The 23,672-nt window shown below is 46.9% G+C and overlaps 2 protein-coding genes across 4 annotated transcripts in view; both read left to right on the forward strand.

The window, feature by feature from the left end:
* The window catches only part of PPP1R16B (protein phosphatase 1 regulatory subunit 16B), a 55,380-nt gene extending 42,428 nt beyond the window's left edge, over positions 1 to 12,952 (forward strand). For all 3 annotated transcript variants that reach the window (XM_048321788.1, XM_048321790.1, XM_048321789.1), the window contains exons 3-11: positions 2,053 to 2,123; positions 4,052 to 4,197; positions 5,345 to 5,448; positions 5,749 to 5,873; positions 7,636 to 7,761; positions 8,096 to 8,171; positions 8,543 to 8,672; positions 9,427 to 9,595; positions 10,172 to 12,952. In XM_048321788.1, coding sequence (XP_048177745.1) covers positions 2,053 to 2,123; positions 4,052 to 4,197; positions 5,345 to 5,448; positions 5,749 to 5,873; positions 7,636 to 7,761; positions 8,096 to 8,171; positions 8,543 to 8,672; positions 9,427 to 9,595; positions 10,172 to 10,693 — 1,469 coding nt within the window. In that variant the 3' untranslated portion in view covers positions 10,694 to 12,952. The remainder of the gene's footprint in view (positions 1 to 2,052; positions 2,124 to 4,051; positions 4,198 to 5,344; positions 5,449 to 5,748; positions 5,874 to 7,635; positions 7,762 to 8,095; positions 8,172 to 8,542; positions 8,673 to 9,426; positions 9,596 to 10,171) is intronic.
* A 3,795-nt stretch (positions 12,953 to 16,747) lies between these two features.
* LOC125334930 (protein FAM83D-A-like) lies at positions 16,748 to 23,583 on the forward strand. Its single transcript, XM_048322169.1, has 4 exons — positions 16,748 to 17,238; positions 19,572 to 19,739; positions 20,454 to 20,578; positions 20,946 to 23,583. The coding sequence occupies exons 1-4, from the start codon at positions 16,789 to 16,791 to the stop codon at positions 21,895 to 21,897; spliced, it is 1,695 nt and encodes a 564-aa protein (XP_048178126.1). The 5' UTR covers positions 16,748 to 16,788; the 3' UTR covers positions 21,898 to 23,583.
* The last annotated feature ends 89 nt before the right edge of the window (positions 23,584 to 23,672 follow it).

Here is a 23,672-nt window from a genome sequence, read left to right on the forward strand (position 1 = left end):
TGCACGGGTTAGTGAAGGATTCAAAGCTTCTTTAGGGTAAGATTAAAACTTTCCTGAATCTTAACCCTTCAGGGCCTCTCACAAGCTCTGTCAAGCCATGATCACAGTGCCCTCGACACAGAACCCTGTAACAAGCTGGGATTTATGCTGCTGCTTCTTCCCATGGAGAGACAGCTCTTACAAGGTTAATTTGCCAGCATCTACTTGTCCAAATCTCCATAATCAGGCAAAACATGATTACAGAGCTGTGTGTCATTAGTACACAATGGCACTTAACTGACTGAGATTGAATTAAAACCCTAATGGCAGAGCATCCAATGTAAATAAGAGACAACCAGAGCCACTGGTGAATGACTCGTCTATCACTCAGCTTGGATTAGGAGAGCAAGAGCTCAGGGCTGGCCAGAAACGGTAGAAGCAGAGTCATTAAATTGGATATACTGGCTGAGGTTCAGTGCTCTTATTACTGTTATGCATGCAAGTGTTGGGGCTGTGAGTCCAGTGTAGGCATGGGCTTCCTGCACTGGCCTTTGAGCTGGAAAAAAACAGAGCCTTTGGATTCACTGTGATGCTGGATGAGTTTTGTCTTTGCTGTATTCTGCTTTTTTGCAGCAGTTCCACTGAGCAAGTGTCAATGCCTTGAAATAAATCCAAGCATTCGTTTTGAGTTGGGTGAAACAACCCTGTGATGTGTTTTATTTCACTTCTGCCTGGTTTTGCCTTCCTTTGTGATAACGTCAGAGCAGTGGCTTCCAACCAAAATCTCACTTTGCTTTCAATTTGCCTTTCTTGCAAGTGTGTTTTCCAGATCTTTTAAACAAAGCCTCATAAATCATCAGTGATGTCATGGTGGGTGTGTTTTCCATGTTCTGCTTTGCATGCCAGAAGTGCTCTGTCCCCAGGGACAGCCCTGCAGATGGTTTTCCCCGTGGATGTGCTGGGGGAAGAGCTCCCTCTGACAGCGGGACAGGATCAGAAGCTGCAGGATGCTTTGGAGCGAGCAGCCTTGTGGTGTTTTTGATTGCCAGCTCTGAGGATGGTTATTGCCCTTTTAGCTCTGTCAGTGTGCCCTGTTGTGCAGCTCTGGTTTCACTCAGTGCTTGCATCCCTGCCATCAAATCAGATGTGACGTGAATATCTGTTTCTGCTCTGGCCCTGGGGAGATGATTATGAACCTCTGGCTTGTGCTTGTGCTGTCAGTGACATTTGAGGTAGGAAAAGCATTAGGTGGTGAAATTTCTGGAGAAGAAGCAGGGAATGAGCACGTAAATGGCAGAAAAAGGGTATGGATCATCAAGATCTGTCAGCAGTGTTGAATTTGAAGGGTTTCTGGTGTTGCTGTTAATTTATGGCCTCTGCCAACCTTGTTGCTATTGCCCTGTGCAAGATCTGTACCTCAGAGCAAACTTTGTTTTTTCACCTAGGGGCTAATGACTTTTCATGTGTTTCAGAAATTTGCATTTTAATGGAATAAATCTTTACCCTTTCCCCCTAAAGCAGTGATTAAAAACTAAAGCCTCTGGGAAGCTTTCTCCAAACACCCAGCAACTCAAGCAAAGTGTCCAAAGTGGTGTATTTAGATGTGACAGGGCCCTGAATGTATTTGGTTTCTCATCATGGATCAATTACTTCTTGAGGCAAGACCTCATCCCTCTCATGGTGGGAGGGATCTCTCTCATGGTTCTAACTTGGGATCCCAAAATCCCCTTTTAGCTCTCCTGGGCTACAGAGTGCAGAGGTTGCACTGGGGCATTGTGAAGCACACGGTAAAAATGGAGACTGTTCCAGCTCAAGTGAATGAAAATTTAAACTGTATTAACAGTCTTCTTTGGAAGGAGGTTGGGGGAAAATTGTGTGCTGGTGCTCTCTGCTGGATAAACCCAGGAAGGCTCTTCTCCCACTGCGGTGACAAGCCAGTGCTGGGCTTGTGGCTCCTGCAGCTCTGCCCACACTGATGGTGTGAATTTCCCTGCCTTGAACTGTCCAGCGCTGGCTGAGAGCAAGAGATGTGGCAGCGTGGCTGCTCTGACTCTCCTCTGTCCTTCCTTGCAGTGTGTTACTTGCTGAAGAGCAACATCAGCCCCGACCTGTGCAATGAGGATGGATTAACTGCGCTGCATCAGGTGAGGCGTGGGAGGAGCTCACACCTCCCTGTGTGTTCCTGCTGCCCGCTGAGCCCACCTGCCCAGGTCCAACAGGGAGGCCTCTTATATTTTATATTTTTTTTCTCAGTTAAAGCAGTGAAACTTGACCATGTTGTGCTGGCGATCCGATTTCTTGGGGAGCAAACTGAGATCAAACCCTTTCCTTGCTGTATCCCAGACTTCATTCAGTGATAATAAGAGCTCAGGAGTCAGGGCTGCACTTCACATGCAAACAGCATTTCCCCACCTTTTAATCTTTGTAGGACTGGGCTCTAAACCCTTACAGCAGATTAACTCAATTTTAGGGACCTTGGCAATCCACGAGTTTTGAATAAATGATGCATGAGATGCTTGAAGAATCCTCTGCTGCTCGTTGTAGGCTCAGGGACTTCCAAAGTCTGTATGAGATGGCAGCAGCTGATCACCAGTGAAATACAGACTTGCTGCAGTGGTGTGTGGGGTCTGTGGCCTTCCCTGGAGCCTCTGTGCTGTTCCCATAAGGGATTTTCTATTCTCTCTCAGGCACGTGGGACTGGCTGTGCCTGGCAGCTGCCGCCTCCACTGCCTCAAACAACAGTGGTGTGGTTGTCACCCGAGCACTCAGAGGTTTCTGGCCACTACTCCGTGCTGTAAATGCTCCCATTGACTTGGGATTTTGGATTCTTTTGCCAGTCGCCTGCTCTCTTCAAAGCTGGATGAATGTTTGTTTAAAAATGCTAACTGGCTCCTGGAAGAACAAAAGGTCCTGAGCACATCAAACCTCTCCAAAGAGATGTTATCCTGCACTCAGAGAAACATTGACAGCCTCCTTGCTTTCCCAGCCAGGCTCTGAAGCCTGGAGAATCCACCTTGCCCACTGCGAGATGGTAAAAGTGCATTTGGGAGTTACGATGGGAGCTTTGTATCCACTGGAATTAACTGAATCCCTGAGCACAGAGAAGCCCCTCAGTGGACACATTAGCATTCCTTCCAGTGCATGTGAACTCCTTCCACTTCCGTGATAACTTGGCTGTGTGACAGGCATGACTTTAACCTCACTTCCTTGTACAAACAGTGAACAAAATAGAAATACCTGAAGGGTCCTTGTCACTCAGCTGCTAAAATGCCTGTTGTGTGTTGGAATTCAGCCCCATTAATGGCCCATACTGTGTGCTGAGCTGGGTGGGTCTGCAGCGATGCATAGACCACAAACAGGCTTCTTGCACAAGACTGAATCTTATTTTAATGTCTTTATCATATGCACATTCACGTCTAGAGGTGAGCAAGAGGTGGATCAAAGAGCAAATTCCGCCTTCACCCAAGGAAAGAGGCTGAGGCCCTTCTGGCCTGCTGGGCTACACTAAATGCAGGAAGGAAGCTGGTTATTTTCAGGAAATGAAAGGTGCCCTGCAAAGCACCTCATAACTCTGGGAATCCAGTTTGTGCCTCTCCAGATAACTGTGGTAAGGCAGCATGAGCTCCTGAGAAGACTCTTGCTCATCACATGCCAGTGTGTGGGATTTTCCCTAAGAAAAGGGAATGTCAGCTGTCAGCTCATCCCTTGGTATGTGGTTATACTGGTTACATTGAATTTCTGCTATGGTTGCTCTTGAATATGGAAGACCCAGTGGAATAGAAGCTGTGAGCGTGTTTGCTATTATTCCCTGCTGGTTGTGCCCCCACACCAGAAGGCCCTGTAAAACACCCAGTGTCCTTTGGTCTGTCCAGTGTAGGTGTTCTGCCTTTTTGACCTGCTGGTGCTCAATTTGGTGTTTAACTCTGCTGGAGATGCTCCTTGCCAAGCAGCACAGGGTGAAGTAGGTCTCCATGTCCAGGTGCCCTTTATTATTTTACAGCTGAGCAGGTATGAGCCCTCACCTTCCCAAAGTTTCAAAAAACCCAATCTGTCTGCATTTCTTCCTCACCAGTGCTGCATAGACAACTATGAGGACATAGTCAAGCTTCTCCTCAGCCACGGGGCCAATGTCAACGCCAAGGACAATGAGCTGTGGACTCCGCTGCATGCAGCAGCCACGTGTGGTCATATCAACCTGGTGAAGATCCTCATCCAGCAGTAGGTGGCTTTTTGTGTCTGTCCTTTCTGTGGGTCTGATTCTACCCACAGCTTTTGTGGATGGAGACTCAGACTGCTTAGTACCTTGGGAGATGCCAGCAGTGGTGATTATTCCCTGCTTTCAAGCTGCTCGTGGGAGTCCTTCCTGCTTGGGGGAGAAGGGGGTGGAGGAGGAAGAGCAGAAAGGCTGAGGAGACAATAAAACCCTCGATGACTAGGCTGAGTGTCATAAAGCTCCTGGAGACTGGGCCAAAAATTGCCCCTTTTTGCCTGTATTCTGGTGTGTCTGTGCGCACTTGTGGAGCCGTGGTCGCTGGGTGGGTAGAAACAGGAGCAGCCAGCAGCATCCACCCTCAAGCTCCTAAACACTTCAGGTCTTCCAGCCCCGGTCAAGGAGACACTGGTGTAGGAGGGCAGCAGTGTGTTTGTGTAACTCAGACACTGGGTGAACTCTGTGACCTGTCTCGCTGGGTCTTAATTAGTGATCAGTAAACTTCCTGCAATGTTTGATCCCCAGTGGTGACACAGGGTGCTTGACCAAGGCCCTAAAGCTCAAGTCTTTCCAGACTTGCCAGCCAGGAGGAGGACACCAGGTGTGCTTTGAGCTGTTTCATGAGCAGCTGTGGTGAATCCTGCCTGGAGCAGATAGTTGTGCCTGTGTGTGGAGCCCTCTCCTCCCTTTCCCAGAGTGCTGGTGCTTTGGGAGTGTTAACCTGCTGCTTCTTCCTTGGGGAGGGAGACTTCTCTGTCATCTGGGAGATGAGCATTGAAAATCCGCTCTTCTTTGACTGTATAATGAAGGAGAGAAGAGGATGCAGTCAAGCATCCCTTGGAGGATGCTCCCACTTGGGTTAGGAAGTTTTTGGATGAGGGTTGTAAAAATGGAGCGGATGTGGAACACAGGGCATTGCTGACTCAGGAAAGAGGTGGAGTGTGCTGCCTTTCATCCAGTTCTGGAATTAATCTTCCCCATTCATATCTCCATAGCTTTGCTTCAAATCTTTCTTATCTCATACCTACCTTGGTGGCATTTGGGCAATTACTAAACCCCAGTTAGTTTTCCCTAAGCATTTATCCCAGTGTTTGGCACTGTCTGCTCTAGGATATCTGAGGTTCTTCCTTGTGTAACTCAGTTTTCCCCTTGCAGTGGAGCAGACCTGCTGGCAGTAAATGCAGATGGCAACATGCCATATGACCTCTGTGAAGATGAGCCAACCCTGGATGTCATTGAGACTTGCATGGCCTATCAAGGTAAGGAGATTGAGTTTATGTAAAATACCGAAATGGGTCAATGTGGTACTAAAAATTACCTTCTTTCTCAGCTCTTCATTTGCCTCTGGAGAAAAGCAGAGAGCTGCTCCTGGCATAATTTCTTGGGACCTGACTCTGTCTAGTTATTCTGATTCCTAAAGATCATGAGGGTGAAGGATTGCTGACAGTGCCCTCTGCAAAGGATGTGGGGTCTTATCAACCAGGATCATAATTCTTATTTTACTCAACCTGTGGAGACAACGACCCTTTCCAACTCTCCTCTAACTGGAATTTTAACAGGGATTACCCAGGAAAGGATCAATGAGATGCGGGCTGCTCCGGAGCAGGTCATGATCTGTGACATTCATGACATTCTTGCGACTGGACAGGACCTGAACAGGACTGATGCCCAAGGTGCTACGCTGGTGAGTGAAACTGCAGCGACTTCAGTTTTGCTTTCCTTCAGCCCACAGGTTATGAAACCTGCCCTGGAGCAGGAGTTACACAAAATCAACATGTGCAAGTCACTAAGAGGAGAAATCCCACAGAGCATAGCACATCTGCTGACCTGCACGGAACTGGGCCTGGGAGACCTCCCAGTAACCTCTTGCTTCTCACTTAGTCCTGTGGACTCCTGTGGAGGAGATGTGAGAGCCCTCTGGTTTTCATGGGAGCAGGATCCGGTGCTGGGCACCCTTTCTGCCTCCTTTCTGCTTTGTGTGGGATCTGGCTCACACGGAGTCAGTGGCTGCTGTGTTTGTTCACACAGGGTGGCACCTGCCCCTGGGCAGAGTAGGGCACCCAGGACAAGTGAACAGCACAAAGCAGGCTGGCATCTGGTTTGTCTGGACAGGGATTGAGGAGGCTGAACAATCCTAGTTCTTTTTCCCCTGCAAATGTATCTCCTAAACTGTGTCTTACAACAGTCCCAACTTAGGGAAAGTTCAGTAATGAGCTCATATGTGCTGGGAATTTCATACAACCTTGGTCATTTAATGCTTGGGTCCAGACATAACTGATAAACAGACACTTGGTTCACGGCAGTGCATTCCAGTTTCTCAATCTAAATGTCACCTTTAGCATATACCAGAAGTGTAAGGGGAGGGCAGGCTCCCTCCAAGGTAAGCTTGGATGATTGAAGTTTTTATTGCAGCTTATTTTTTTAACACATCTTCCACTTTAACAAGGATTATATACATAAATTTAAGCAGGATTCTTGGCTCCCCCTTTTGTAGCACCCCCAAGTGATTCCTTATTAACTAATGTGGCCTCTAGAAGGTATGACTGAGTGGCATAAAATCTATGTAGAAATTAACTGAGTTGCCAGAAAGCATCAGAGTTTATTTCCAGATGAAGTTTTAACTTCATGTGGTGGAATCCCCATGAAAATTTTTTGAAAAGAAGCTTTGATTCTCCCCTTTAGCACAATTGAAATAGGAGGAGCTCTGAGTGGAGTTAATCCCTTCAGAGCAGTGCATGGGTCAGTGTTTTGCTCAGACATGCAACAGCAGGCTGCAGTTATGAAAATCTTCAGAGACATGAAGCTGGGGGACTAAAAGACACCATTATTGATGTCTCCAAAGTGGTGCCTGTGGTTGGAAGCCAATATCTGAAAAATCATACTCCCTTAATTTAAAGTAGCCAAGGTTTAATTTTTTTTTTACTTTCAAATGGTGAAAATAGTTATAGTGTGATTGGAAGTGCAATTGCACAGAGAGAGTCCTGAGTAAAGCAGGCTGTTAATTTGATTCAAACAAATCACATGCACAGCACTTTAATGGGGAAGAGGAGATGTTCCACTGGCATGCGGAATACAGAGCTTACAGTGAATGATGTTCTGCATTGCAGGCTCATGTTTTGATGGTGTTATTTCCCTACAGATTGGGAAGCACTTAAAAGCCCTTGATTTAAAATGTGAATACATTATTTTTCTCATCCATATATCTAAGTTATTCTAAGAACTGTTAAGCAATTTCCTCTCCAAACCGAATTACATGCAGGCAGTACTGAACTTTAGTAACAGGAACGACCTGCTTTTGACCTGGTGCCATCTGCCCAGTGTGAAATGTGCTGCCTGTCCAGCTCTAGGCTCAAACATTATCCAAGAAAATCTGCTGAAACTCGGCGTATGAAACCATTCGTGGCCCTTGCAGGTAGGTGGCTCATGCTCTGTTCCTTATCTCCTAGCTGCATATAGCTGCAGCCAATGGCTATCTGCATGCAGCTGAAGTGCTTCTGGACCAGGGGGCAAGCCTGGATGTTAAGGACTGGGATGGCTGGGAACCTCTTCATGCTGCTGCTTTCTGGGGACAGGTAAGGATTTCGCTGCAAGTGTCACGTGTGAGGGTGGCATTTCCTTCTGCCTGGACAAACTGTGGAGTACTCTGCAAATGGAATAAATCTCTACTGGGCTGGGCTCTCTGGGCAGCATCTTGGGCTCCAAAAATAACTGGTTGCTGAGAAAGTTCAGGCAGAGCATGTCTGTGCAGGTGGATGGTGGGAACAGTGTTTACCATCACACACATGCCAGAGTTATTTGAGGCGAGTGCCATTGCTTCTCATCTTATCCCAACCTTTCAGCTTTGGGGAGGAAAGCCTAAATTGTCTAAAATATCTCTGTCAACCTAGCTTTCTTGCCTTTCTTTAGATGCAGATGGCTGAATTGCTGGTGTCCCATGGGGCTAGTTTGAGTGCCAGGACATCTTTGGATGAGATGCCAATAGGTGAGTTTATGAGGCTTAAAGAAAGAAATGGTTAAGAAATGGCTGGAGTCCTCACGTGGTGCTTTCAGAAGCATTAACATAAATTTTTAGGTGTCTTTAGAATCAAAGTTACTTAACTGGGGCTGAAGTTTTGAAGCACCTACTTTACTACTGAAAATGCTTCTTCCTGCTCATAAAAAGAAGGAAGAAGACATTTCCCAAGCCCCAAGTCTTCCTCCTGTGCATTTCCTATGTTATCCCTTGTGCTTGGGAGCCTCCCTGCTGTTGTGTGCAGCCCTAAGACCTGGGTGTGTAACTAGGAAGGCACAATTAGTAACATGGTGTTAATGAGAACTGTCTGATAAAGGGCTTGGTCTGTGTGTGTGCCATAGATCTGTGTGAAGAGGAGGAATTCAAAGTATTGCTTCTGGAGCTGAAACACAAACATGACGTGATCATGAAGTCTCAGATGAGGCATAAATCCTCCCTGAGCCGCAGGACCTCCAGCACTGGCAGCCGGGGGTGAGTTGTGCTGTTCCCTGCAGGTCACCCGGGGCATTGGCCTGGCCACCCAGGTGTGGTTGCAGAGCACCCTGAGGCCAGTGAGAACAACCCATCTGTCCTTCCTGAGTGAACTCAGGAAAGGCAGGAGCTCACCTTGGTTGCTGAAAGCAGAGCTCCTTTGAAGACTGGCTTTATCACTGGGGAGAGGTGCTGTTTCTTGGGGGGAAAATGCTTTTGTGCTGGTGTGGTTTAAGAACTGCCCTGAGCACAGGACCAAATGGTGAGAATTTACCCTGTTAAACCACTGAAACTGGTGTTGGAAAATCAGTGCTTCAAGTGCATTAACTTGAGCTTTTCAGTAGTATGTCACATGGCCAAGGCACAGTGCCCAGACACAGTTTGCAGAGGTCTTTTTAAGATGTTCACTAGACACCAAAGCAGTCCTGCAGACCACAAAGCTCCCTAAACAGCCCGTGGGCCATTTCCTTCTACATTTACTCCACTGGTTGCAGAATAGGTCCATAAGGTGACCTGTATGAGCTCTAGCACAGATTTGCAGTGCTAGTTTAGAACTCCTTAAAATTCCTCCCACCTTCAGTATCCATGCCAGTGCCTTCCCTTTGTGTGGGTGCCAGGAAGCTGAATCCACGTTCCATTCCAGAGGGAGAGGCTGTGAAGTGTGAGGAGGAGGAGGAGGTGAGAAGAGCTTCAGGCTAAGAGGAAATGTCATGTCCTGCTCACAGCCTTGATGCCCCTTGTCCCTGTCCCACAGGAAGGTGGTGAGGAGGGCCAGCCTTTCGGACCGGACAAACCTTTACAGGAAGGAGTGTGAGAAGGAGGCCATGGTGTGGCAGCAACTGGGGGCATCAGAAGAAGGAAGAAACTCAGGTGTCATTGGAGAAATTGGGGAGACTCGGTCTGACCAGGAGAATACAGACCCTGTAAGGAATCTCTTCTTCTTCATGGGAGTCACTGAGGAGGGCTGGTGGTGCGGGTTCAGTAGCAGTGGGTGGAAGGTGGCTGAAAAATTTGTAGACCTCATCCATCAGATGTAAGCAAAAGACCAAATTCTCATTTGGCATAAGCTGTCCCACTCAAGTGGAAAGCCTGTTTTGGATTTACAGCTGCATACATAGTTTTGAGATAAAAATGAACCAGGATGCTCCAAAAAATAGCCTGTGCCTTTCATTCTAAAGCTCACAAAGTGGTAAGCACAAAAGAATTGTAAACTTGCTTTGCAGTTACTTGTTTTTAATAAAGTTATTGTCATATTATAGAGGTAAGCATGTTAGTATTCTTGTGTGTGTGTGAGACCTTCCGAGTGTCCTGGTTGGGAACCAGTTCCTGGTTGGGGCCCGCAGCATTGTAGGGTCCTGTTCGTGGGGGAATTCCGTGTTCGTGCTGCAGTGCCTGTCTGGTGGAAAGGCTGAGTGTGAGCAGACTCAGGATGTTGTCACAGGGATGAACCCTGCTGTGGGCAATGGGGGAAAATGCTCTTTCATGTCTCCTTGTTACAGAATTCAGTGCTGGAGAACTCCTCCCTCCTCCCGGAGCTAGCGAACAAAAGCACCCAGTGTGACACCGAGATCCCGCTCCAGAACGGACTGATGGCATCTGCCAGCCCTTACCAGTACACCTTTTCCAACGGGGACATTTGGAGCATGCACGCTGACCCCGACAGTAACCCCGGCCACGTGCTGCCCTACGGCAACCCCGCGCTGCCCGAGGCCCCGCAGTTCTGGGGCGCCTACAAGGAGCACAACCACCAAACGCTCTCGGAACTGAAGCGGCAGCGAGCTGCAGCCAAACTCCTCCAGCACCCCTTCCTCAGCACCCACTTCAGCACCGGCATGGCAGGAGTTGCTGAGAACGTGGGCGAGGCCAAGTCGCACTTAATCGAATCCAGGACTTCTCCCTACAGCTCCAATGGGACCTCAGTGTATTACACAGTGTCCAGTGGTGATCCACCGCTCTTGAAATTCAAAGCTCCCATGGAGGAAATGGAAGAGAAGGTGCATGGGTGCTGCAGGATTTCCTAGTCTGCTCTGTGTCTCACCCCAGAGGAAGCGAGACGTGGGTGGCCTGGTTGGAGCTATCGCAGTGGCCAGGTTGTTTGCATTCCAAAGGGAGAATTTGGTTATGGACATCCTGACTGTGGCAGCCTCGTTCATCTCGAATTGTACTTTACCCTGCCAATTATTTCCATTGCAGCTGGATGAGTAACGCAGGTGGAGCAAGGCTCTTAGGAGAGGAAGGGATGCACATCAGTACGATGTCAAAAGAGTCTCCTTAGTCTTGCTCCCTGGGGAAGAAGTTATGGTGCGCTGCCTCCCCATCCTTGGGAAGTCATGAGATGCCTCGGAACAAAGAAAGGATCTGAATTCAAATCTTTGTGTCTGAGCCTCTTGCTGTTAGTCACCGAGCAGCTGGAAGGTGACAGTTCCTGTGTTTTCACTCTTGGGTGATGCACATATCCTGGAGGGGAGGTCAGCCCCCACATGAGGTTTGCAAGAGTGGACAGACCTGTTTCCCACACAGCTGGATCCAGCACTTCCTAGGCCTGAGCAACAAGCAAGCACAGATGCTGCACTTAGGAAGTATCCAAGGTGTTACCTCCTTGCAGTGACAGCTCACCATGACAAACTGTGCACTGGCTGGGTCCTGTTCTGCTCATGTCAGCTTGTCACTGCAGACTGCCATCAGGTTTGAAGCAGAACTTTTCCTGGAACAGGCTTCACTCAATAGGCTTTAAAACTGATGTTGCAATAAAGGGGCCCTGGCAATAGAATTTTACTGCAATAAAATACTGACAAAGGTCTATATTGGGATAAGTAATTTAAAAAACTTATTTGTACTATTTAGACTCTTAATTTGTTAAAACTGAAAAGACTTTTGTTGATCTCACTTTCCTATTGATTCTGTTTGTTTACTCTGTACGCTCAACACAGATACTAGGGGCAGTATGCTTTGCGTTCTGATTCTTTCTGATTTCCAGAACAACAGGGCTCAGGAGGGATGGGAAGGAAAGGCTTGCCAACACTAACCTAGGAACGCCGTGAAAGCATTTCTAATCCTGTAGATGTGACACTTGCATTAACCTGCAGTCTTTGGCTGAGAAGTAACTTTAACCATTGCTGTGGTAGTTGAACACTGCAGCAGGACAGGAGATGTTTTGTTCGGTTTTCCAGCCCCCTTGCTGAAGCTGTCAGCAGTGGGTAGCAGCTGGCAGAGGAAGGTTGAAATGCCTCTGTGTCTGTGGGAGTTGCCTGACACCATCGATACCTAACAAAGCCTCTCTGCTGAGGAGCAGCTGCAGCGCCAACATTGTGTCTTGGTGCAGTTCATGTGAGCTCTGACAGCCTCCTGGGAAGCACTGGCACGGTGTAACCTGGGCGTTTGGCACTGGCTTTGCAGCGAGTTCAGGCTTTGTGTACCTGGGGGAGGTGAGAGGAGAGTGTGGGACAGCTCTGAGGACCTGGCCACACTTCAGCTGTATCTCAGAAGTAACTGTAAATCTTTAAACCCTTCTCTGCTCAGAGGGGCTGTCACACACGTAACTGTTTGCCTGCATGAATATGTGTCTTCTTGGGCAGCTTCAATTCCAAACTCTGAAGACATAAACCTGTTTGGGTCTCTGTAAGCCATCAGTGGATTACATCCAGCTCACGTAGATGTGCTTCAGCCAAGCAACAGCAAGTGCAGCTTCCACCCATTTTCCTTTTATTTGGTGGCTGTTAGACATCAATATGCCCCTTCACATGTACTCTCCCTCTGGAGGAATCCTCACAGCCTTAACTTTTTTCTAGGCTATAAAAAGTTGACTGAGGCTGCCAGTGACTGTTAAGTGCTACCCTCTGCCCCCCATCAAATCCACCCATTGCTGGGGCTGGATACATTACCACACTGGGCTCTGGGCTCCTTGAGTCAGCAGAGGTGGCTGTGTCACCACCACTGCCACGCTGTGCAGGAGACACTTTTGGACCTGTGAGGTCGTTACCAGGCTGACAATTTACTGGTTTGAATGGTATGGATATACAACTCTCTTTCCTCACCAGTTTTAGGTGCAAACTAGAAAGTGGTAGCAGTTGATCTGATTCACCTAAAACCCCAGTTCTGCTAAAGGCAGAGTTTGAAGCATTTGAAGAAGTTGGGCTCCCTCCATTGTTGAAACAGATGCTAATTATAGGACTAGAAAATACTCCTTGTGCTTCACCTTAAGGTGAAGGGATTTTTTAAAGCCATTCTCTAGTAGAAAGAGGATGGCTTGGTAACTGGAGAGACTTTACTGCATCTGTGTGTGGTTATTGAGTCAATTATTCTGGGATAACACCAAGTGTGGCCTGGCTGTTACAGAACAGGGGAGATGATCTTTCAGGTGCCTCTCTTCTCCCATGGTGGTGAGGTTTGTCTCTCCACATCCATCTTAATGAGACTTCTGAACTCACTGTAACAAATTTTGGTGCCGCTGTCTACTAGGTTGTATATGGTGCAAAATTTGGGCCCAGATGTTGCCTTCCCTCCCAGCAAAGGAGGAGTAGGGCCCTTTTCCTTCTCAGAGCAACTTTGTGCTAGCAAGTGTATTGAACCCTGCCTAGCTCCAAGGAAATGAAAAGGAGATCATAGAATGCAATAACGTGAAGTAGTTTGGGGCTTGCTTTCACTGAGAGCTGTTAATACATTAAAGCTGCAGGAATCCAGTCGATTTTAGATAAGAGCTTTTTGGCTTCCACTGGTATTTTGCCCTGTTTATATGTAAAACTCTAGGAACTCATCATCCTAGCTGTGAAGTCTAGTGGTGTCTGATCAAATGCAATCCATTCTTGCTCAGACAGGAGAGTTATTAATGGTGAAAGTCAGTAATGGATGAATCTTCCAGGATATGTTTCACAGCCTTGCCAAGTATTTAGCTACCACTGGCTTTGGGCTGAAGTTGCACCCAGGTGTGAGCTGGAAGGCTGTTGAAGAATGGCCTGGAATGGATTTGTGTTTATTTGTGCTGACATCTGAGATATAATGGTCACTGCCTGTGGAGCTCTGGCAGAGCTGTTGGTTATGGGCCTGGGATGAGGGATTCTGTAAAGTGGATTAACCTGCTTCTGGTGAACTATTTTGTGGAGAAAAACAGGCTTTTGGGGAATGACAAACACATAGATTCTCTTACATGGGCATTGTAGGAGCCTACCTCTAGGAATAAGGCTTTTCACTGTAAAATTTAGCATCATTACGACAACAGTGGGGTTTTGATATGTGTGTTTTAAAGGCCATCCCAGTGGAAAGCTCTGAGGTACAAAGCAGAGGGCACTTGGCTGTTTCATTGGATCTTAATATGGCTAAAAAGCTGTGGAAACTAGAAGTCATGTTGTGACTGGCATATCTTAGTTTATTAGAGGAACATTTGAGGTTTTTATGATATTTATAGGCTCAATAAATATCTAATTACAGATTCAAGGCCGGATTAGAATCCCAGTTCAGTTACCAGTGAGCCAAAGGTTGTAGCTGTTCACAGAGACTGTGCAAAGATTTGTGAATGGGAATGTATTGACAGGTCTATTGCAGGCAGTCCTGCACAAGAATAACCCTCCTGCTCCCAACATTTTCCTGTGTGCTGAATTTGTCCTGTTTCTAGCAAACTAAGTGGTTGATGAGAGCAGCCTTATGTTCCATATTGAAAGAAATTTGTTAGATGGAGAAAAAGGTGTCTTTCAAAACAGTGTCTCTACTTTACTGAGCTCAGGCGAGGAAGCCCCAGCACTGAAAAGTTAGATAAGGGCTTAAGTACCATTGCTGGGATCTGTTTGAAATCAGACCTGTCTCTGTGTTTCACATTACCACATGATGCGATTTCAGCCCACTTAATTTCACTTCTTTGGTGCTCCCGAATCTTAAAACCCTCCCAGTTTTGGGAAGAACTGACTCTCGCTGATGTTTCTGTGCCATCTTGGAGGTGTGGTTGAAGAACCACCTGGATGAGGAACTTCTGGTAGGGAAGGAGAAGAGCATGACAAGGCAACAGCAATAATGACAGTGCAATACTCAGTGGAGGCAGTGAATTCTTGAGCTTATTGAGCAGGGTCTTATTTCACAGGGTTGAAGTCCCTTAAAAGCTCCCAAATGGCATTAAAACTTCTGTCTAGTGTCCTTTTTTCTTCAGTCTTGGAGCTCTGATTACCCACATTGTCCCTGCTAAAACAAAATCAGCGTTACCATGGAAAAGGGAATATCCTGAGAAGGCAATAGCACTGATCTGCAGTGAGCCATGGATGAACTGCTGTCTGTCTGCTGGAAGGTTTCTCCCTACACCTTGGGTTATTTCTGTGCCTTATACTTGCTAAAGGTAACTTGTCTCTGGAAGGTTTGTGGTGACTATACAGTTCTTGCTGATCTTTAACTTGGAGACTTTTGCAAGGGGATAACAGTTCAGAGCATGCCAGATTTTGACATTGTTATTTGCTCTTTCAATTTCTCTCATTATTGCCACTTCTCTCTTCCTAAATACACAGAACAGAAATGCACAGGGGCTTCATTAGTCTATTTTAACAAATCACGTTGACTGCTTTGGTGTAGCAGTTCTCTACAGGCAGAATCCAGAACATGCTTGTAGCAGCAAAGTCTCGCCTCTTACTACAGAACACATTTCCTCTTTTTGTTTCGTTTTGTTTTGCCCATGGCTGTGCAACAGCACAGTTCTCCCTGGTTGTTTTTCACCTCTATTCTGTTTTCATGTTGGCCAAACTGGTAATGGACTTTTCAGTTCCTTCACACAATTCAAGTACCACTGGGCTCTCTGGGCAACATCTGCCATGGCACAATTACAACCTAGAATATTTTGCTGTATTTCAACCGTGGAAGCTGTAGTAGAGGAGACTCTGCTCAAGATACCTGTTCCCAAAGCTACACCAATGCAATGATCTCCACCCGCAGCAGGAGGGGAGATACGGGTTTTTAAACAGTGCAGATGCAGCCTTAGTATTGCCACCATTATGTCTTCAGCCTTTAGATTGCAGTGTGAGATTGCAGGCGTGTGGATAACCCTGGTACAGCTTGGCGGGACTGCTGCGTGTACAGGACAGTGAGAGATGATGGCAAGCCTTCTGCAATAACTCGTAATTCCATTGATCAGTAGTAAGCGATGTACAAATAAAACTTGATGAGATGTATTTTATGTGAAGAAAAAAAATAATGTAAGAACTGTATATTGTATTAGCAGCTTTGTGTATAAAATGGCATTTTGGCAATCAGAGTCTAATATATTTAAAACTTTTTTTAAAAAAGGATATTTGATATTGTATGGAATTGACTTTATTGCTACTGTAAGTATGAAGATGGTTTCTTAACATGTTGAAGCAATGCATAAAATCTTAAACTTTATGTAAAACTCATGCCAAAAGGGTATGTTTGACAGTATTAGCACCTGACTCAGTGTCTTTAATAGAGAGATTGAATTTTTTAATTTAAAAATTATATTAAATTTCTTTTAATAATACAAAAATGCCACTGAGGGTTTTTTTGTTTTTTTAATTGGTTTACGTCTTGGGACTCTGTTAAATGTCTCTGCCTCTCAACTCTCTACAGCCAGGGGATGTCTAGAAGAGGAAATCTAGGCAGTGGGTGGGTGTAAATTTTTGTTTCAAATGTAGAGCTCAAGAAGCGTTTAGACAATGCTGTCAGGGGCATGGTGGGACTCTTGGGGCTGCTCTTTGTATGGCCGGGAATTGGACTTTGATGAGGCTTGCGTGTCCCTTCCACCACCGAATATTCTGTGATTCGGTGAAGCAGCGGCAGTGGGTGCTGGAGATAAGCTGGAAAGCCCAAGCTGTGTCTGCCTCCCGTGGACCTGGGAGTGTCCGAGTGTTCGGCTCCAGCATTTGTTAGCGCGCATCATTACGAGCGTCCTTCTCAGAGGGGTCTGATTCTGTTCCGGGCAAAAGCTCGGCGATCTCTCCCACCCCCGAAGGCCAGCAGGGCTCGGGGCCGGGCTGTGTCCCAGCCGCGGAGCTCCGTCCCCGTCCCGCCCGGGGAGGCGGTGCCGCCCTGCCGGAGCCAACGGCGGCGCGGGGCGGGGAAGCGGCGGCCGCGCTGTTTGGATTCAAACTCGCCATAAAGCGCCCGCCGGGCCGAGCCCCGCGCTCCGGCCATGGCCAACGCGTCGCAGTGTCTGGAGGAGGGCTCGGGGCGCTGGCCGCCGCCGGCCGGGCCGTACAGCGAGGCGCAGCGGCTGGCGCTGGAGGAGCTGGTGGCGGGCGGCCCCGAGGCGCTGCGGGCTTTCCTGCGGCGGGAGCAGCTGCCGCCCTTCCTGTCGGAGCCCGAGGTGCAGGACATCGCGCGGGCCGCGCTGCCGCCCGCCGCGGGCCCGGAGCCGGCGGCCGAGCTCTCGGCCGGCGCCTCGCTCGACGCCTCGTCGCTCACCTACTTCCCCGAGCGCTCGGACCTGGAGCCGCCGGCGCTGGAGCTGGGCTGGCCGGGCTTCGCCAGCGGCGCCTTCCGCGGGCTGCCGCGGGTGGAGGCGCATTTCCAGCCCGGCTGCGGGGACAGCATCTACGGCTGCAAGGAGGCGGTGCGGCGGCAGATCCGCTCCGCGCGGCAGGTGAGTGCCCGAGGACCTCCCTGCCCTGCCCGGGGTCCCTCTCCCCTGGGTCTGCAAGCACATCAAAAGCCGGCACCGGCATCGATAAGCGTCTCCATGGGTCACCGAGCAAAGCCAAGTGGCTTTAAAACCCTGTCGAGCAGACAGTGTCTCATTAAGGAAGACAAGCTCGAAAATACACAAAGAGTGGCAGCACTCCGTATGCTGCATCTGCGAGCTCTCCCTTTCCCGGCTACTCCGGAGGCGATGCGCCAAGAGCTCCCCGTCCCGCAGCGCTGCTGCCTTGGAGCACGGCTGCTGTATCCAGCTGATCCTGGATCTCACCCGGAGTGGACGGTCTCCTATTCAAGATTCCTTACTGATGTGCTCTGCCAGATAGATTCTCTTGCAAAAACCTCCTACTGTCCCTTAAAGGGTGTAACACAGAACAGGCCTCTTTTATAAAAGAACATTACCTACAGATATAACACTATGATTGTATTTCCCTTCCTTAGGTCACTAATTGCCTCCAAGTGACGTACAGACCTGTTTTTGACAGGACTTTCCTCCTACAGGAGTGGACGCTTTTGTTCTGATGCACTGTATGGCTTGAAAATCACGTGGCGTAGTAACTTGTAACTGTTCCCTGTAACTCATTGCATTCCCGGAGTTCGTAGCCTCCAACCGTAATCCCCAGCCGGGAACCACCCTTCTCCTTAGCAGCCATTCAATTGGCTCAGCTGAAATTTAAATTTGTAGCTTCCTTTTTGGGTGGCCAGGTGAAGCAACCCTTGTCTCTTTGTGTAACGTGCTCGCACATGGCACACCCTGAATCAGCAACTGAGCTTGGTCTCTATTCCCTTCCGAAGGCAGAAGCTTAGGGTGTGTGTGAGGATGACATGAACGACGGGCTCCTTGCCAGAAACGGTCACAGAGGAAGCTCTGTTCTCAAACAATCCCTGTCAGGTATATGAGACCAGTCTGGTAACTCGAGTAAACGCCATAAAAACATTTGCTCCCCCCAAAAGCTGTACTTGTTTGTAATATTGTTCCTTGCAGCATCCTGACAAACACGTTTCCTCAAACTGAGCCAAGAGCCAGGCAAGCTGCTCCTGCCCTATCTGTGGCTTGTGGCTGATCCAGGGAGCATTTTTGTGGACATAAAGGACATTTTTGACACCCTAAAATTTACTGAATGTCAGATTCTGTGTGATAGTTCTCAATCGTTTCTGAGTTCCTCAAGTTAATGTGAAGACTGGGAAAACTTCAGATGCTGCATAATTTCTTCCCTGACTAGCGCACTCAAATGCAGTTAGTTTAAGTGACTGCTGCTATCTTGTCCTTGCTATCCTGAATAGATGAATGTAGAAAAGGGTTTTCTCTCTTTCCTCTAAGCACTTTGGGCAAAACTGTATTTCATTTTCAGCTGCTAATTCTGGGACTAGAACTCAAACGTGCTGTGAATTGAGCAGTCATGTGAAGGTGTCAGTGTTCCCAAGGATTTAGTGTGAATTGTTTTGTTTTCAGGGATGGTTTTCTTACTTGTCTGGTCTTGCCAAAAGCATCTTACTGGGTTTTTTATCTTCTTCAACGCTTAGCCAAGTGATTGGGTGGCAAGAAGCATAGGACGCACGCAAGAAGCGCCAACATAAAGTAACTTTTTGTAGAAATACCCATGTGCTTGTGCAGGTTATATGTAACAACTCAGCCAAATGGAACCAGCCCCTTAGGGAGCAGGACAGAGTTGGGAATGCAGAGCTCAGCCTGTTCCTGTGGGAAATGTTTCCTGTGAGTACAGGCCATGCCACACACAGAGCAGCTGTGTTGTGTGCTTACACACCTTGGGTGTGCTGCAGCAGCCTCCATCTGGTAAGGGCAAGTGCCAGGTACCCACAGTGGTTGTATAATCGTTGTTCTTTATGCTGGTTTAATAGAAGGAAAATGAAAAATTCAGTAACGAAGCTGAATCCTTTATGCCTCTGTGTCCCTACACAGAGGTGGTTTTGAAGGGTGAGAACTCTAGCACCACATCAGTGTGTGAGGTGGCTCTGAATTAGCTGGAGAGATGGTTCAAATATGTGACCTTCCCATCTTAGGATCTGCCTTTTTTAAAGAACTGTTGGGTGAGTGGAGGGGTTTCCTGTGAAGATATGGGATAGAAACTCAGTAAGAATCTAGAAACCAGGAGGAGTCTGGAAATCAGCTGGAGTTTGTGAGATGTGACAGCAAGGAGGCCATTTGAGCTAATTCTCCTGTAGCTGCTTGAAACACTGGGAGCAGCAGGAGAAAATGGCTGTGGGAGGCAGTGGCCATGTGTAAAATAAATCCCTTGAGTGTTGTGATTTTCCTTGCAGGTGATTGCCCTTGTGATGGATTCCTTCACAGACATTGAGATCTTCAGTGACCTTCAGGACGCCTATAAACACCGCCAAGTCCCTGTCTACATCCTTCTTGACCAGGAATTTGTACCCCATTTCTTGGAAATGTGCAACAATTTGGGAGTTTGTCCTGAGCAGGAAAGTGTAAGTACTAAATTAGGGTCAGGGTGGTTTGTTTTTATTTTTGTGGTACACTTTATGTATATCAAAGAAACACTTCTGTAAAGCATCAGACTGCCTTGAAAGGCTAAAGCAACCTGTCTGTTGCCCATATGTAGGAGCTACAACCATGGTGTGCACCAGCCCCATGTGCTGGGTGCAGTGTGCACTGGGATCCCTGTCCTGAGGATGCAACAATTTTCAGGGATTTAATTTTGCAATATTTAAATAGCTTTATTCTTTGGCTCAAGGAACTGCTTGCTAAGGAAAACAGAAACGTGGGAAGCTCAAGGGTGATATAGCTCTGGTATCATCTGCTTTCTTTCCTAATACTTTATTTTAAAAGGATTTGGATGATGTGAGCCAGGTGATTTGCTTAGTTGCTGTGAATATAAACTGACGTGGCTGTGTTATAGCTTGGCTTGGCTAGGCTTATGTTCACTGCAGTAGAAGTTTCTCTGGACAGGGAATGATGCCCTTCCTGGGAAATGATTAATTGGAACTGACTGTTCTCACTCAATCTAACAGAAATTTAGCACTGTGTGATTAATAATACTCATATACAGACTGTATAAAAAAGTTCATTTCATTCCTATCTTCCATGGTGTGTGTAGCTGCTTTTAAGTAGAATTGCTAATTAAAAGCTTTTTGAAGTTAACTTAAATCTGATGTTACTTCTTCCTCTCTTTTCTGAACCAGATGATGAGAGTTCGAACTCTCACAGGGAGCACGTACTACATGAGGTCAGGTGCCAAAATTGTTGGGAAAGCCAAGGAGAAATTCATGTTGATTGATGGCATTAGAGTGGCAACAGGCTCCTACAGGCAAGTACTGGGGTCTGCTGGTGCCCAGTGAAGCTGTAGAAAGGGGGATTTGCTGCAAGAAGGGGGATTTGCTGCATGAAGGATGTATTAATTTTGCTGTTTGCTTGGTGTTAATGAGTGCCAATGGCACATGGACTAGCTGAGTAGACATGGAGCTGACATAAATCTGAAAACACCTTTGGAGAACTGGTTTACACAACTTGTTGCTAGCAGGGGGCTTGGCCATGGCTAAATAGAGTTCTTCCTGCAGAAATGAATAGTCTGTTGTTCTTACCTTGCCTTCATTTTTAAGCTGTCTTGCTGTCTGTAGCTGTATGTGTTGAAATGCACTGGAGATTAACTGCGAGTCTTGGTTTGTTTTCAACAGTTTCACATGGTCCGATGGGAAACTGAACAGCAGCAACTTGCTGGTGTTGTCAGGTCAAGTGGTTGAACACTTTGACCTCCAGTTCAGGATTCTTTATGCCCAGTCACTGCCCATCAGCCCTAAGCGACCGTCCAGCTGCAGGAATAGTGGCATGTTTGATCACCTGCTGACCAGAACAGAGTCCTCTAAAGAATATACTGTGGAAGGCAACTTGAGAGCAGAATTTGCCAGACTGTCTAGCACTCCAAAGAAATTGCTGGAAAAACCAGATCAGACTGAATATACTCCTGCAGGAAAGCTTTGTAACCTGGGGCATTCCTGCCTGTGTGAAGAGGAGTCATTCAGCAATCAAGGGGCCACAGTGGAACAGAAAAGTGCATCAACTCAAACTGGCCCGTGGGAAGAGATGGCAGCTGTGACCACGTGTAATGCAGCCACTCAGGCCAGTGCTGCCACAGCAGATGCTGGCACTCAGGCTTCTGTCATGGCCAGAGTGACAGGCACTCAGACATCAATTTTGCTGAAGACTGCAGTGACACAGACCAAGGACGAGAGCACAGAAACACCCCTCCTTCCCAGAAAGTTGTCAAAAGAAGAATATTCTGTGTCTGGAAAGGCTGTATCCAGTTCTAGCCTGCACTCGCTGTCTTCATCATCATCCCAATGCTCTCTTGCAAGCTCTGCAGGCTCAATATCTTCTCTCCGGTCCTTTGAATATTCCAGCAGTCACAGGGCACAATATTTCCAAAAACTGCATAAAGAGAGGCAATTCCACTACTCCACGATCAGGTCGAAGCTGAGCCACATGGTGGATATGCTGTCCCGGCGGGGTCGTGTCCCTGGGAGCTACATGACCCAGTACCCTGGCAGGTGCAGCCTAAAGCAGAGGCGGGACATCAGTGCCAGCCTGCACAGCCTCCGCAGCGCCTCGCTCTTTTCCCTGAATAAATGATTCCTGCCCTGACCACAGAACGCACAAACCCCAGTCTCAAGTTGCTGTCACTTTGTATCTAAAGATTCTTCCACTTCCATCCAGCACTTTTACTTTTTTAATAGGTGTGTACGTCACTCTCCAGCACTTTGTTTTACACTATGCAATGTAAGCGATGAAAAAGAGGAATTATATGGTAACTACTTACAGGTTCCTCTTGTATGCATGAGTGGTGAAGATCATTTTAATTCTGGGTATTTAACCTCAAAGCTGAACTTGTTACTGCTTTCTGGGATTGTTAATGCCCTAGTTTTAGTTTAGGTAGACTTGGAAAAATCTGAGTCACAATGAACTTGCTCAGAGTGGCTTTGTAGGTCTTTCTTATACCAAGGAATTCTCAATCTTTCTTCCCAATATTGGCTTTTATTTCTACCTTATCTTTGACAGGAGAGGAATCAGCTTTTACAAAAAGCCATAAAGCTGATTTTATTCTAACTTCTGTGTTATATATGTTACTCTTCCACTAAAGTTGCAAAGGGTCTCTTGAAACAGTTGCAAGTTACCTTCAACTGTATTCTTCTTTCATTGTTTAAGCCTTCTGAAACAGACTGAGCTGTCTCTTTAGTTTGATCATGCTCTCGTGCCTTTATGTAGAGATATATAAATATATGTGTGTGTATGTGTGTGCTTCCTTCTTTGCAGTGAACTTTGTGGCGAGGCAATTACTGAGGTCATGTGACAAAGCCCCTGTTCAAAAGTAAACTGACAAATGCACTACGAAATCTTATGGGTTATGTCGGGTAATGTTAATTTACAAGTAACTGTAGGAGTTAAATAAACATTTTTCTCTTTTTAACTGTCTTATCTGAAATACTCTTTCTTGCACTGTCTATCATTTTTACCCTACTAACTTGGTTTGAGGAGCTGAAGTGCCACTCTAGTTTTTGAAGATACTTTCAATATTGAGTAGACCTTAGGTTAAGCTGCTTTGGAAAGTCTTTATCTGACTGTTTGCAGATTTCTGTGCATGTCTGTGCTTGCTGGGTCTCTTACCTGAGCAGTGTGTGCAGTCTTTGCCTGAGATCTGACCTGTACTGTTTTTCCTTAGACCTGCATCTCAATACTTCAGTGACCAACCACACTGAATTCTGCCAAATCTAATCAGAGTCTGGGTTATGTATTTTATTGTTTAGGGGTACATGTGTCCAGTAGATGGCACATTTCAGCTGTTGGCTTGATTATTGAATGAATGAATAAAAATATCCGTAACTCCAAAAGATTGCAAGTGTTGAGAGCAACTAACACTGAAATCTCTAACTAACTGTCCAAAATCTCTATGGACAAAGAGGCTTAGCTACTTTTATTACTTGGATTTCAAAGCAGCCGTTCCTTCACTAAAGTAGGAGGTGTGGAAAAAAAGTTTTGTCTGCACTTGTTGAAAATGATAAGGTACTTTATTGCTTGATCCCCAAATCTGGAACACTGGCAGCAAACCAAGTTGCAGGGAGCCAAGATACACCTTCAAAGCCAACATCGAGTTGTATTTTTAAGAGCTTAAGTCCTTCAGTTCTTGAATGTATGTAAAATCACCTTGTTTGTTCTATGTGCTCTTAAACTTTATTATACCATGCAGCTGTTAAGGTACTCTAACAGGAACAAGAAACAGTTTACAAATAAACTCCTTTTTGCCATGGGGTTTTCACCTGATCATTGCCGAGCTTTGTTTCTGTTTATTTGGCATTTTAAATCGGGGTGACTAAGTCATTTCGTCGGCGCTTGGTGCCTTCCTCCTGGGG

This window comes from Corvus hawaiiensis, chromosome 17 (genome assembly GCF_020740725.1).
Source record: "Corvus hawaiiensis isolate bCorHaw1 chromosome 17, bCorHaw1.pri.cur, whole genome shotgun sequence".
Taxonomy (NCBI): domain Eukaryota; kingdom Metazoa; phylum Chordata; class Aves; order Passeriformes; family Corvidae; genus Corvus; species Corvus hawaiiensis.

What these genes read in the sequence shown, in the direction of transcription:
- LOC125334930 (XM_048322169.1), top strand. Translation starts at nt 16,789, where the DNA reads ATGGCCAACGCGTCGCAGTGTCTGGAGGAGGGCTCGGGGCGCTGGCCG. An exon ending in TTTGTCCTGAGCAGGAAAGT is followed by an intron (nt 19,740 to 20,453) that starts GTAAGTACTAAA and finishes TTTCTGAACCAG; the next exon opens with ATGATGAGAGTTCGAACTCT. An exon ending in GTGGCAACAGGCTCCTACAG is followed by an intron (nt 20,579 to 20,945) that starts GCAAGTACTGGG and finishes TGTTTTCAACAG; the next exon opens with TTTCACATGGTCCGATGGGA.